At 41.6% G+C, this 15,481-nt stretch overlaps 2 protein-coding genes and 3 pseudogenes across 2 annotated transcripts; 2 read left to right on the top strand and 3 right to left on the bottom strand.

Moving 5' to 3' along the window:
- Nucleotides 1-15,481, top strand: part of LOC110306567 (mRNA export factor GLE1-like) — a 112,883-nt pseudogene that overhangs the window by 71,463 nt on the left and 25,939 nt on the right.
- On the top strand, nucleotides 2,767-3,261 carry LOC147001295 (histone H3.3C-like). The gene has a single exon (XM_085830387.1). The coding sequence runs from the start codon at nucleotides 2,767-2,769 to the stop codon at nucleotides 3,259-3,261; it is 495 nt and encodes a 164-aa protein (XP_085686513.1).
- On the bottom strand, nucleotides 7,182-7,425 carry LOC147001296 (ubiquitin-like protein 5 pseudogene; annotated as a pseudogene).
- On the bottom strand, nucleotides 10,333-12,953 carry LOC147001297 (mRNA export factor GLE1 pseudogene; annotated as a pseudogene).
- Nucleotides 14,109-14,570, bottom strand: LOC147001298 (eukaryotic translation initiation factor 1A-like). Its single transcript, XM_085830572.1, has one exon. It carries the CDS (start codon nucleotides 14,541-14,543, stop codon nucleotides 14,109-14,111), a length of 435 nt encoding a protein of 144 aa, XP_085686698.1. The 5' UTR covers nucleotides 14,544-14,570.

Below are 15,481 nucleotides of genomic sequence, written 5' to 3' on the forward strand. Positions count from 1 at the left end.
TGCATAAGTTCCTGCTTCCTGACCTACTTCAGTTACAGTCCTGACTTCCTTGGAAATGAACAGCAGTATGAAAGTATAAGCTGAATAAAACCTTTCCTCCCCAACTTGCTTCTTGGTCATGATGTTTGTGCAGGAATAGAAACTCTGATTAAGACAGGGAGCAACTTGGAAACTAATGCTAGGTAACAGCCTGTTAGTTTACCTAACTTCAATCTTAAGTCAGGTTCTTTAAAATAGAGTCTGAACTCAAAAGATTTGGTATCTCAAAATCTTCTGGGAAGTATTTTCTGAGTGCAAAAAGAAGCTGTGTTCCAGAGATAAGCAATGTTTTACCTTGTAATGCAGCTGTACTTGGTAATGAGCAATAGTCACCCAGGTGATACTGGTTTTGAGGTCATGAAGAGCAGCTGAGCCTTGGGACCGTGTGAGATCATGGAAGGACATTGGTGAAAGTGCATCCTCAGTTACAGTTGATGTCTCAGGACTTATGGGGTCATGCAAAGGATTTGAGACTTGGTACCTAGAATACAGCCTATGAGAGATTATTTGTGAAGCCTTGTTGCTGCTGAAGACCCCAGTGCATTGAAGATGCCATTACTATGGTATGATCACCATTAACAGCAGCAGTGATGTGTGGAGTGAATCAACCTGAGCTTGGGATGCTAGAACAGGCAGAGTTGGTGAAGTGATACCAGCCCTTTGGAGTTGCCCAGATCATGTGTGGATCTCAGTCATTGAAACAAGGTATAACATTGAAATTGCATTGGAGACCCTAAGATGTTCATGATGCCAGAGCCATGGGGTATCTGCTTAGGAAAACTGCTAACAGGGTGTAGAACCAGCCCAGGGGAAAGAAGTTTGATGCAGTCAATAAAGCCAATACAGGAGTAGATCTGAGCGCAGCTTTAACATTAGACATGGAGATGCAGAGTTTCGAGTTTGCCCAGCTGATTTCCTGTTTTGCTTTGAGGATTACAGTTATGTGATTGAATGAAACTGAGAAGAGACCTTGAACTTTGGACTTTTAACATTGTTAAGACTGCTATAGGCTGTGGGCTTAGGAAGTTAGAGTAAATGTACTTTTTTATTATGCTATGATTAGATATGGCCATGGTTAATAGGTAGTGGCACTTTTAGGCATTGTAGCCTTGTTGGAATAGGTGTGTCACTGTGAACTTAGGCTTTAATTCCCTCATTCTAACTGCCTGAAAGTGAGTCTTCTGCTAACTGCATTCAGAACAAGATGTAGAACTCTCAGCTCCTCCAGCCCCAATTCTGGTTGGACACTGCCATTCTCCTGCCTTGATGATAATGGACTGAACTGCTGAAGCTATGAGCCAGCTCCAATTAAATGTCATCTTTGTAAGTGTTGACTTGGCCCTGATATCTGTTCAAGGCAGTATAACCCTAACTAAGATACTTACAAAGCATTACACAAATTTTTATTATTAAGTTAACCAAAAGTATTCTGAAATGTCAAATATCAAGTTTTGACTACCCAAGGCTTTGAGATTTGATCCTGCAGCTCCTTTGGACTGAGCTGTTCTTTGTGAGGGGAAATAGGAGAGAAGCATTGCTATTGGCTGGCTGCTTCCTTGCTAACACTGATATTTCCTATTAAAATGTCTGTGGGAACTCCAGACCCCATTCCTTCCCAGATTTCATTATTCCTTTGGAACACTGGCAATTAACCCCTTGCTCTGAGCACTGCCATTTACTTTGATAATCTTCCTTACTACCTAGTATTTTCTGGCTCAGAAGGCAGCCTTCTGATATCTGAGGCCACTCCTTTACAGTCTGTCTTAGCTATGGATTCTATTGCTGTAAAGAGACACTATGACCAGGACAACTCTTTTTATTATTATTAAAATATTTTCTTCATTTACCTTTCAAATGCTATCCCAAAAGTCCCCTATACTCTCCCCAAGCCCTGCCCCCCAATCCACCCACTCCCAATTCTTGGCCTTGTCATTTCCCTGTACTGGGGCATATAATCTTCACAAGGCCTAGGGCTTCCCCTCCCATTGATGGCCGACTAGGCCATCCTCTGCTACATATGCAACTAGAGACACAAGGTCTGGGGGGTACTGGTTAGTTTGTATTGTTGATCCTCCTATAGGGTTGCAGATCCCTTTAGCTCCTTGGATACTTTCTCTAGCTCCTTCATTGGGGGCCCTGTGTTCCTTCCAATAGATGACAGTGAGGATCCACTTCTATATTTGTCAGGCATTGGTAGAGCCTCTCAGGTGACAGCTATATCAGGGTCCTGTCAGCAAAAGCTTGCCGGCATATGCAATAGTGTCTGGGTTTGGTGGTTGTTTATGGGATGGATCCACCGGTGGGGCAGTCTCTTGATGGTCCTTTCTTCAGTCTCAGCTCCAAACTTTGTCTCTGTAACTCCTTCCATGGATATTTTGTTTCTCATTCTAACAAGGAACAAAGTATTCACACTTTGATCTTTGCAATGTGTGCTTTGAGCTTTACTAACGTTTCTGTAATGAATGTGTATGCCCTTGCATTTGGAGCACAGATATTCAGAATTGAGAGTTCCTCTTGGAAGACTTTACCTTTGATGAGTATGAAGTGCCCCTCCTTGTGTTTTTGATAACTTTGGGTTGGAAATCAATTTTATTCAATATTAGAATGGCTACTCCAGGTGTTCGCAGCCTTCACTGTGCCACTGACACTCTCCAATGCCATTGCTGCCTCTTACTTGCCCAGCTCCAGCCAAAGGAAAAGGGGGGTAAGTAAGGAGGTGTCCATACCATGGCTCATACAAAGGAGACTGCCCGCAAATCCACCAGTGTTAAAGCACCCAGGAAACAACTGGCTACAAAAGTCACTCGCAAGAGTGCGCCCTCTACTGGAGGGGTGAAGAAACCTCATCATTACAGGCCTGGTACTGTGGCACTCCGTGAAATCAGATGCTATCAGAAATCCACTGAACTTTTGATCCACAAGCTCCCCTTTCAGCGTCTGGTGCAAGAAATTGCTCAGGACTTCAAAACAGATCTGCACTTCAAGAGTGCAGCTATTGGTGCTTTGCAGGAGGCAAGTGAGGCCTATCTGGTTGGCCTTTTTGAAGATACCAATCTGTGTGCTATCCATGCCAAACGTGTAACAATTATGCCAAAAGATATCCAGCTAGCATGCCACATACGGGGAGAACGTGCTTATGAGTCCACCATGAGGGGAAACATTTCATTCTCAAAAAATAAAAATAAAAAAAAACTTTTTTCCTCTCGTTCCTGTTATCAGTAGTTCTGAATGTTAGATATTTTTTCCATGGGGTCAAAGGTACCTAAGTATATGATTGCGAGTGGAAACAGAGGGGACAGAATCAGGTATTGGCAGTTTCTCCAGGTTCATTTGTGTGTGAATATTTAATATAATGCAAGCAAAATGTTTCAGTGAACACATTTCAACAGTTCAACTTTATAACAATTATAAATAAACCTGTTAAAATTTTCTGGACAATGCCAGCATTTGGATTTTTTAAAAATAAGTAAATTTCTTATTGACGGCAAAAAAAAAAAAAAAAAAAAAAAAAGGAATGGCTACTCCAGCTTGTTTTTTCAGACCATTTGCTTGGAAAGTTGTTTTCCAGCCTTTTACTCTGAAGTAGTGTCTGTCTTTTTCCCTGAAGGGGGTTTCCTGTATGCAGTAAAATGTTGGGTCCTGTTTATGTAGCCAGTCTGTTAGTCTATATCTTTTTATTGGAGAATTGAGTCCATTAATATTCAGAGATATTAAGAAAAAGTAATTGTTGGTTCCTGTTGTTTTTGTTGTTAGAAATGGGATTCTTTTCTTGTGGCTATCTTCTTTTAGGTTTGTTGAAGGATTACTTTCTTGCTTTTTTCTAGGGAGTAATTTCCCTCCTTGTGTTGGAGTTTTCCCTTTATTATCCTTTGAAGGGCTGGATTCCTGGAAAGATAGTGTGTGAATTTGGTTTTGTCATGGAATACTTTGGTTGCTCCATCTATGGTGAGAATTTTGCCAAGAGACATTCTGAGTTTCAGTTTAATTGGGCATGACTCAGGAAGTTGAGGCATCCACCTGTGTAGGAACAAGGCCTTGATTTTGTATCTGTGGCCAATTGCAGTTAGAGGTATCCATGGCTACATTGGGGCCAGGAGATACCCTGAGTCCTTTTCTGAGGTGGGTGTGGTCTCAGGGGAGACGAGAGATGGCCACCAATCTGGTTCTTTTCTTGTGTGTGTGGACCACTTTTAGTTATTTCTCATTTCTACCTGATAGGGAGGAATGACTGGAATTGTGTTTTGGGTGTCATAGAGAGTTCCTTTTCATGAATACACTTTATGGTTGTTTCTTGTTTCTGCTCCATGACAGCAAAGGTTTTATATGTGTATTTGTGTCCCTCATTATGAGATGACTTTGACAGATGACTTCCTGCATGAGCAATAAGTACTATTTGAAGTAAGCAACATCCTCCTCCGCCCTTGTCATCTCACTTCAACTTCCTAATAACTTCACGTTTCCACGGTTTAAAGATGAGATAGAAAGAAGTTATCTTCTGGTGTTTTTTTTTTGTTTGTTTATTTGTATTTTTCTGCAAATTTTGGGGGTAGGGGGCTGAAACATAGACAACTTAGGTAACTTGCTATGTTCCAGAACCAGATAACATAGAGAAACAAATGAAAATCCAACAAAATAGATCCAAACCCACAACCCAAATAACTAAACAAAATCATTGCCTGTCGTAAGTCATTTAAAAATAAATTTCATTAGGTTGAAGAGACCACTTAAGAGCACTAATTCCTGACACACACATGGTGTCTCAAATATCTGCTACTCTAGTTCCCAGTGGGTCCAATGCCCTCTTCTCGCCTCCTTGGTACCAGGGATACATGTTGTTACAGATGTACTGGAAAACAAAACACCTTCATATATATGTAATAAAATTGTAAACTACATTTTGTTACATTTAGTCCATGAGTGTATGGGTAACATGTCTGTGTGTTTGTATAAAACAACAACAGCTGTGTGAATGTCAGAGAATAATCTGAGTGATTCCATTTCTCTGAGACAGTACTCAAGGTAGTCAAGTTCAGCAGCAAGAGTCTTTAACCACTGTGACACTCAATCAGACACAGCTAGAGTGTGTATCTGAATGTAATTTGTCAAATCAAGCATCAAATTTTAATACAGAAGAAAATAGGGAAGTTAGGTGACACATTGGCAAGGTACAATGAGGTTACCGGATGCTTAATGACTCTTACACAAAACAGAGGAATGCAAACATAAAGGCTGTCAGGAACTGGGCAATAAAACAACTGAGACAAAGTCAGCTCTATCTAAGGTCAGCTATATTCTTAGAAGCCAGGTGTGAGATCTTTACTCTCCCAGGCCAAGGGCTTTCATGCCCAAGCCATAGTTCTAATAGGGAATTCCACTCTAGCTAACTTTCTCATGAATAATGCAATACTCTAGTTCCTCCTCAAACCACAGCCTACTACTACTTCCTAAACCATTGTAAATTCCTGTATATGATAGTGATTCAGCTTTCATTCTAAGTGATTGTGTGGGGAGACTTTCTACTAATAAGTAATGTAGTCTGGCATACATACTACAATAAGAATTCTAAACTTACATTGCTAAGCTTGCCCTGAGATTTCTAACTCTATGTAGTAGATAGTGAGGCCTGATTCCTCTCACTATCTCTCTTAAAATACTAGAGGCAATTTTGAATGTTACTGAATAGGTAATATACTTACTGAATTCCAAGCCCAGGGTCTGCTCAAGGAATACCTAGGGCATTGGTGAAGGCCAGGAAGCAAAGTTTGATTTTGCTTAGGTATTTGGAAAGTCATTGCTTGGAGACACCTATATTATAACAATCCTGAAAGAGAGCACACAGATCCATTCTCAAGGACAAGTTTGGAGCATTCATTATTCGGGATGCCATGGTTCCAGAAAACTATGTTTCCATGAACTTTTCACCTCGGGACTGTGTCCAGGTTTCTAGGACTGTCATGCAAGTCACTACTGGAGTGGGTGTACCAGGGGTGGAACATCCAGATACCAGATGCCACCACTGCAATGGAGAATGCTGCTTCATGGTGAGAGCCCCCTTCCTCCTCCCCTTGTTTCACAAATTTCTCTTCCATTTTGTACTGGACAAAATCAAATTCCTTAGAGCTAAGGGTGCCAGACACAGAATGCCCACATGATTGGACAGGCTTTCCAGTGAGCAGGCTATGGATCTTTTCAAAGATCTCCTTTACCTTGAACCTGTGATGCTAGAGATATGGCTCACTGGGATGGTGGATGCTTCTGCAAGTCCATCTTTATCTTTTTGGTCTGATATTCCTTACTGATATTCAAGTCGGCAAAGACCAACAAACATTTGGCAGAAACATCCTAAAGTTGTTGATAAAACTTCATCTTATAATCTTGTACCTTCCCCTGTATTTCTTCTCTGCTGGGCTTGGACTGGGTACAGAGGTGGCCCGGAGCCCCTGTCCCATGCTGCACCTGTAATTCCTGGGCTGCCTCCTCCTCTTGCTCCTCCTCCTCTTCCTCCTCCTTCTCCTCCTCCTCCTCCTCTTCCACAACCACCTCCTTCTCCTCCTCCATTTCAGAGATTCTGGTGATCTCCTGCTCCAAATTCAACAGGAGATCCTACAGGAGATCAACAGGATTCCTACAGGGCCAGCCCATCCTCAGCTTGGTTCTCTGCTGGGGATAGCAACTCTCTAAGGTGTTGCTAATGATTCTTGAGACGAGGCCACACAGCTAGTTACTCTGGGTCTGCAAGGTAGCCAGGTCCACATTCCTCAGGTCTTTGTGCTGACTGCAGGTATCAAAGGGCAGAGCTACAAAGGGCAGAGCTGGAGAGGTTAGCCAAGCTCTTGGAGGAGCCTACAAGATCCTATGTGAATCACAGTCATTAGATGGTTGGAGTTTGATTTTGCTTTTGATGGTGATTGTGCCCTGACCTGTTTCCCTCTTGAAGTAAGAAGGCATTTTAGTGGAGCCCACAGTTAAGAGACTCTGAATTTTAAGAGATATTGGATATTTTAAAGGGATGGAACTTTTTTTGACAGCATCAAAGTTTTTATTCATGTGAACTATTAAAAATGACCATCTATACCAATGTCAAATGAGGGTGGGATAGGAAGGCAGGGTAGAGTGGGGCAAGGAGGATAAAGAATTCTGCTCTACTGGTAATAAAGCTCCAGGTTCATCCCATCATGGATTTCATAGTCTCCCAGAGACACGTGGTCCTTATAAATCGTGTACCACTTTTTAAGGATGATCTTATTCCAGCGGGTGCCAGTTTGAGCCGCTATCAGTTTCTTCAAGTCACCAATGGTATCATCGGTGTTGAACTTCACTCGGACTTTCTTTCCTAGACGGTCGTTGCAAACCACCTCAATCATTGTGGCTGGAGCTCCAATGTCCTCGAACTTATGGATGGAACAACTTGCAGCTCCAATGCCGAACCCCAATTGAACTTTAATATGTAAAGACTGTGGGACTTTTAAAGGACTTCAAGGACTTTAAAGGACTTTTAGAGGACTTCAAGAAGGACTTTAATAACACACTTAAAGAAATACAAAGGAACACTGGTAAACAGGTAGAAGACATTAAAGAGGAAGCACAAAAATCCCTTAAAGAATTGCAGGAGAACACTGCTAAAGAGTTACAAATTACCCAAAAAGGTAAGGGGGCATGTGATAAGAGGTTTGGAGAGGGGAAGCTGAGAAAGGGGATAATATTTGAAATGCAAATAAATGAAATATCCAATAAAAAATTCCTCCACTAAGAAAGCCTTACTCTGCCAACTATGGGTGACCTCCCTAGACCCATGGCATGCATACTTGGACTCTGGGCCCTGGCATTAGTAAATGGCCAATGTGTCACCAATGTGGCAGAAGCTGGCCCCCACCCTGTTTACACATCAGTGCAGCAATGGACTTCTGGTTAAAGACGATGCCAGAATGACTCATTGTCAGGCTCTCTTCTTGAATGCCCTCAGGATGACTTTTCAGCTGCCCTCCTACCTGACCCTGAGCTTGATTAATGGGTCCCTGCTTTACTGCTCTGATGGATGCATGGGTAACATGGTTGGACAGAGGTATGCTGGGGCAGTGGTTATTACAAACACCAAGATAATATGGGCAGAGTCACTCTTGAAAGGAATATTAGCCCAGAAAGCTGAACTGGCAACTCTGACCAAGGCATTAGAGCTGAGAAAAGACAAGAGATACAGATGGCTGAAATGCCTTTGCTACTGCTCATATCTATGGGACTATTTGTATATGGAGAGGCCTTCTGACAACAGAAGGAAGAAAGAAACTCCAACTCAGAGGGCAACAAGATAGCCCAGTGTGTGACCCTAGAACTTGGTTCCCCATGTTCTTGATTACCCTAGACTCAGGATATCTCACCCTCTCAGAAATACAGAAAATGTTCAAATCAAAACAACCCTGAGACTCCACCTCACACCAATCAGTATGGCCAAGATAAAAAATTCAGGTGACAGCAGATGCTGGTGAGGATGTGGAGAAAGAGAAACACTCCTCCATTGTTGGTGGGATTGTAAGCTTATACAACCACTCTGGAAATCAGTCTGGTGGTTCCTCAGAATATTGCACATAGTATTACCGGAGGATCCCGCAATACCTTTCCTGGGCATATATCCAGAAGTTGTTCCAACAGGTAAGAAGGACATATGCTCCACTATGTTCATAGCAGCCTTATTTATAATAGCTAGAAGCTGGAAAGAACCCAGATTCCCCTCAACAGAGGAATGTATACAGAAAATATGGTACATTTACACAATGGAGTACTATTCAGCTATTAAAAAGAATGAATTTATGAAATTCCTAGGCAAATGGATGGACATGGAGGGCATCATCCTGAGTGAGGTAACACAATCACAAAAGAACTCACATGATAAGTACTCACTGATAAGTGGATATTAGCCCAGAAACTTAGAATACCAAAGATATACAATACAATTTGCCACATGAGACTTAGGAGGAAAGAAGACAAGAGTGTGGATGCTTTGCCCCTTCTTAGAATTGGGAGTGGAATGCCCATGGAGGGAGTTGCAGAGACGAAATTTGGAGCTGAGATGAAAGGATGGACCATCTAGAGACTGCCATATCCGGGGATCCATCCTATAATCAGCCTCCATATGCTGACACCATTGCATACACTAGCGGGATTTTGCTGAAAGAACCCTGATATAGCTGTCTCTTTTGAGACTATGGTGGGGCCTGGCAAAAACAGAAGTGGATGCTCACAGTCAGCTATTGGTTGGATCACAGGGCCCCCAATGGAGGAGCTAGATAGAGTACCCAAGGAGCTGAAGGGAACTGTAACCCTATGGGTGGAACAACAATATGAATAACCAGTGCCCCCCCCCCCAGCTCGTGTCTCTAGCTGCATATGTATCAGAGGATGGCCTGGTCGGCCATCAGTTTAAAGAGAGGCCCATTGGTCGTGCAGACTTTATATGCCTCAGTGCAGGGGAACGCCAGGGCTGGGAAGTGGGAATGGGTGGGGGGTGAATAGAGGGGGAGGGTGTGGGGGACTTTTGGGATAGCACTGGGGATGTGAATGAAGAAAGATTCTAATTTTTAAAAAGAAGGAAAAAAAAAAAAGAAAATCTGATCTGGGCCAAAAACCTGCCCATGTCTGAGTCATAAGAGATGATTGAGGACAGCTGACTACAAACTAATTGTACCAGAGAAAATGGGCATACACTTACTGATAATTATTCATTGTTCTTCACACATGGGATTACTGAGAATGCAGGACTTAGTCCACTAGTTGCACATCTGAATTAGAGATGGTAATTTGAAAACAGCTTAAATTGTTGAGAACTATAAGGAGAGACATAGGGTGCAGCTAAGTGCTAAGTGCCCTTTCTTACCAGTCCTTGTAATTTGTGAAAATTAGAAAGGCCAGTTCTGTATCTGTCTGTAACACCTATAAAACTATGAAACCTGACAAGGGACTGACATAAGGCTGTGAATTATAAACCCCTCATTTAAAATATGTTTATTTATTTTTATTTCTATGACTACACTACAGTGGTCTTCAGATACACACAAGAAGAGTGCATTGTATCCCATTACAGATGGTTATGAGCCACCCTGTGGTTGCTGGGAATTGAACTGAGGACACCTGCAAGAACAGTCAGTGCTGTTAACCGCTGAGCCATCTCTCCAGCCCTAAAAGCCTCATTCAATGGTACAGATATATAAAAACACACTGATGAATTTCTCCATCTGACATGATTCTTCCAAACCTGCTGTGTCAGTAGCTTTATATTGTTGCCCCTCCTGCCACACAGTGTTACAAAGGACATTGAGAGTGCCAGAAGGAGGTGGTCAGAAAGCCTATGTGGACATGAACCTCTCTGTATTGAAGAGATTTCTCCAAGAACAGCTTGAAACATTTGAAAGAGCCCATCTGTCCTGATCTTGTGATGGCTTCAACTCTGGGCAAGTAGTTCTCTTGGGTGAGAAGTATCATCTTTCAGAATTGGATCTGGTACTGCTTCATGAGGGTGTTCTAGACATGTGTTTTAGAAAGTTGTTCTGTTTCTCAACTCTGGAATCCATCACTTGGTAGCCAAGCATCTGTTGAGAATCCTCCAAATCTATCTCTTCCTTGAAAGGTAGGTAGAAAGGAATGGAGTATGGACAATTATTGTGGAGATGAGCAAGAATGAGGTCTCCCACTTTGGGGTGAAGCATCCAGATACCAGAAGACACCACTGCAATGGGGAATGCTGCTTCATGGTGAGAGCCCTCTTATTCCTCCCCTTGTTTCACAAATTTCTCTGCCAGTTTGTACTGGACAAAGTCCAGGCCCTCAGGGTTAAGAGTGACAGGCAACAGATACCCACCCAATTGTACATGCTTTCCAGAGAGCAGGCTATGGATCTTGTCAAAGACCTCCTTCAGCTTTGAACGTGTGATGCTAGAGATCTGGCTCAGTGGGATGGTGGCTGCCTTCTGCAAGTCCAGTCTTATCGATTTGGTCTGACTGTCCTTGCTGGTTAGGTCTTCAAAGGAAAACACAATTGGCAGAAGCATCCTGAAGTTGCTGGTACCACTGCATCTTACTATCCTGTATCTTCCCCTGCAGGTCTTTATTCTGTGTCCCTGCTGCGCTTGGGCTGGGTACAGAGCTCTGGGCAGGAGCCCTTGGCCCCCAGTGAACCTGTGACTCCTTCCACTTGAACCAGGGCCTCCTCCTCCCTCACTTCAGAGGCTCCAGTGATCTTCTGCTCCAAACTCTAGATGAGGTCCAGCATCTCAAGCAGGGCCAGCTCAGCCTCAGCTTGGTTCTCTGCTGTGGGATAGCCACTCTTCAAGATGCTGTGAATGATTCTGGAAATGAGGCCACACAGCTGGTTGTCCAGGGGCTGGAAGGCAGCCAGGTCCACATTCAGCAGGTCTTTGTGCTGACTGTAGATATCTACCTGCTGGTTGATCTGCTGGGTCTACATTGGCACCATGCATGTATTTGTGTTATTAAAAACCAGAGCAGGAGAAAGTCCCTTTCTGGCAGTAGGTCTCCTGTGCCTGAGAAGTGCCAGAAACATGATTCTTCAAATAGATCTAAATCTCTAGCATCTGTAGATCGCCAGAGGTCCCAATTCTGGACCATGTCCAGATCAGTTCACAGTGGCAGTTAAACTGTAAATCACTTGCCTTGGGGGCCTTTTTAAAAACAAACAAACAAACAAAAACAACAAGAAAAACAAATTCCCAAACTGTACTTGCTAAAAATACTGGTAAGTATGTGCTTTTATGTGATGTGGAATTTGGGTGGGTTTTGGTTGAGTTTCTTTGTAGATATGGATGACCAAGGAGTTGTTGAAAACTAATTGTATTAAATGTCTTTTGCTAAGCCTTCTGCTCACACTTTTGTGACTGTCTGAAGTAAATAGTTTGTGTATATTGATAGAGATCACTTATAATTAAAGCATTTAATTTTTTGTACTAGAAAAACTTTTGAATATTTTAATTCAATTTTCAGATATGGAAACTGGAGGTTAGTTTAATTACTCAATTAAATTAATGAATAGTTTTGGACACTTTAAAAGAGCGCATAATTGCCTGCTATTATGGCTCTAGGGTTCATGATATCTCTGATCTTTTGTAGGCACCTGAATACATAAAGCTAAAACATATATACATCAATAAAATAAATGTTGACAAAAAGAAAAAAATGAAGTAGAACAGGTAGGAAAGGGGGCTGGAGAGATGGCTCAGGGTTTAAGAGCACTGGCTGCTCTTCCAAATGTCCTGAGTTCAATTGCCAGCAAACACATAGTGGCTCATAACCACCTATAATAGTGCCCAATGCCCTCTTCTGGTGTGTCTGAAGGCAGCTATAGTACTCATATAAATAAAATAAATAAGTCTTTAAAAAGAAAAAAGCCCGGCATGGTGATGCACACCTTTAATCCCAGCATTCGGGAGGCAGAGGCAGCCGGATTTTTGAGTTAGAGGCCAGCCTGGTCTACAAAGTGAGTTCCAGGACAGCCAGGGCTCTACAGAGAAACCCTTTCTCACTGCCCCCCCCCCAGACAAAAAAGAACAGGTAGGAAAAATCAGAATGGTTGAAAGAAGGTAGTCAATTTCTCACTCCCCCCCCCCCAGACAAAAAAGAACAGGTAGGAAAAATCAGAATGGTTGAAAGAAGGTAGTCAATTTCCATACAGATACATGAGCTATATTGAACTCAATTCTAGAAAGTCAACTCTCATAGTGAGAATTGGTACAGGCCTGATACAGATGCAGACGAGGGTGAATTATCAGAGTAAGAAGCATTCTCTTGTGAGTGCCATGCGGTATTGGGGAGGATGTGATCTACAATCTAATCAGAGTAAGAAGATGGTTTGGTACCAGACATGCATTCTTCCAAAACATCCTGGTAGCACAGCAGACACTTGTGGTCATAGTACTTGCAGGCTTGTGTTGGGGAGTCCCCTCCTGGTTTGCCAGCAGAGACCATCAGACTGCACTGATCTTTTTCTTTTTCAGAAATCATGTAATCATTTATTTTCATTATACACCAGAAATATAATGAACATATGAAAGGAAAAAAATGTTTATATACCAACATGTTTTTAATGTGTCTCTGTTACTGGATTCCTCCATTCAGAAAACAGTAACATCATTTTCATTAAGCTGTGGCTCCTTTTTCATTAACCTAAGCTTAGTTTAAAGAAATCTTAGCTTGTACAATTATGTAACTAACTTTACTCAATACACAGTAATTAGTTTTACTTTTTTTTGTTTACTTGTTTTGGTTTTTTGAGACAGGGTTTCTCTGTGTAGCCCTGGCTGTGCTGGAACTCACTATGTAGACCAGGCTGGTCTTGAACTCATAAATCCATCTACCTCTGCCTCCCAACTTCTAGGATTAAGAAATTTATTTTCCAAGCCCTCAATACAGAAGCTAACTTCATGAAAGTGGCTTAACATAAAGGACCTACCTACTTTACAAAGTAAACAATACTTTATGTGCTCTTAACAGCTACCTGCTTTGTAAATTTTTCTATGCAAGAATCAGAAGAGATTTACTTCTCTTTTTTATTTTCGTTCTTTTTTTCAGTATGCCTTACAAGATTATATATAAACATTGTCAACTATTATATTTTTAAACACAAGAAAATGATATCTCCTCTAAGCATTTAATTTCTGCAATGCCTAATTTTTAAAACTCAAAATTGCTACCCATCTAACTTTAAAACTGCACTGTAAGATGCGACAACTTGTGAGTGGAAAAAACTTAAAGGACCAAGCAAGTGTATACAACCAGGGCCAGAAATGAAAGGTCACAAATGGAATGGCAGTCCCTTAACAGTGCACACTGCTGTGTCCTAAGTTCAATTATACCCATAAGCACAAAGTGTTAACTTGTCACTTAAGATAGATAACGTCTTAGGTTTTCAAGGAAATATAATACTTCAAAACATAAAATACATCAGTTTGCATTAACAAGCCACACACATGCCAAATGAAGTTTTACTTAACAGCTGAAGGTCAAGATGCCAATTGTGTTGAGCAATCTTGTGTTGAGAACTTAGAAGGTAGCATGCTTAGGTCAGGTTAGATGTCATCAATGTCTTCAGCATCATCTCCAATATCATCAAACACGATTTCATCATCATCCCCAGGACCAAATGTGTCCGCTTCATTGATTTTGGCATGTTCCGGAAGTTCTCCATAGGCCTTCAGACTTCTTGCTTCATCTGGATTGTACTTTAAGATTACATCAGCTTTGTTATCTTGATAGTCTTGTAGACCAATCAATATAATGTCTGAGGTATTTATCCAAACCTTTTTTCTCAACTTCCCTCTTATGTGGCACAGCCTCCTTACACCATCAAAACACATTGCTTCCAACCGTCCACATCCCAGCATTTTGGTCACCTGAGCATACTCTTGCCCATGTTCTTTAAACACCAACTCTCTTTTCTCAGATTCATTTTCATTTTTACCTCTGCGCCTGTTTTTGCCTCCTTTGCCTTTATTCTTTGGCATGATGGAAAAGGCAACCACAGCAGTCGGGTGAGGGACTCCTGGCAGACAGTGACTGACAGTGGTTGTGACTCAGTTCAAGAGCTACTACACTCTTAGGATGGGTGCCAGGAAGTATCTAACAGTGGTATATCTGAAAGTAATTGATGTAAGTATAGAAGATCCACAAGCCACAAAATGTCCCAGAGTCCTGGCTTCTGATAGTTACAAAATAGTACTTCGGCTTCTGGCCTGGTGCTCAGGGAGTTGTAGTCTCCTAGTAGTGACAAAATGCAGCAGGACGGCTTTACCTTTGCAGTTCATGCATTGACCTTTTAACAACGACAAAATAAAAATTTTAAATAAGTTTTCGTTGGAAATCTATTTGGGAAATAATTTTTTTATCAAAATTTCTGTACACAACATTGAATTGTATAACTTTTTCAAAATTAGATATTTTCTTTATTTACATTTCAAATGTTATCTGCTTTCCTAGTTTCCCCTCAGAAAACCCCCTATTCTTCCCCTCCTCATCCTGCTGCTCCCTAAGCCTCCCACTCCTGCTTACTGACCAATGCATTCCCTTATACTGGAGCATAGAACCTTCACAGGACCAATGGCCTCTCCTCCAATTGATGACTGACTATGCTATCCTCTACTACATATGCAGTTAAAGCCATGAGTCCTTCCATGTGTTTTCTTTAATTTGTAATTTAGTACCAGGGAGCTCTGGGGTTACTGGTTAGTTCATATTTCTGTTCCTCCTAGGTGGCTGAATTGTATACCTTAATAAAAAATTGAAACTATCATTCTGAGGAATGTGGTTCTATATTAAAAAAGCAGTCCAAGACTTCATAGAACACTTAGTAGATTCAGATACCGTTTTAATATATTTTTAAAGAAGTTTAGTGTACCCAAAATTACAAGTTCATTGGTGTTCAGGCCTTTAATATATCACAAGA

This window comes from Mus caroli, unplaced genomic scaffold (assembly GCF_978045245.1).
Source record: "Mus caroli unplaced genomic scaffold, Mus_caroli_1 scaffold_14, whole genome shotgun sequence".
Lineage (NCBI taxonomy): Eukaryota > Metazoa > Chordata > Mammalia > Rodentia > Muridae > Mus > Mus caroli.

Bases quoted from the DNA above. Each gene is read 5' to 3' on its own strand.
- LOC147001295 (XM_085830387.1), top strand. From the start codon at position 2,767: ATGGCTCATACAAAGGAGACTGCCCGCAAATCCACCAGTGTTAAAGCA.
- LOC147001298 (XM_085830572.1), bottom strand. From the start codon at position 14,543: ATGCCAAAGAATAAAGGCAAAGGAGGCAAAAACAGGCGCAGAGGTAAA.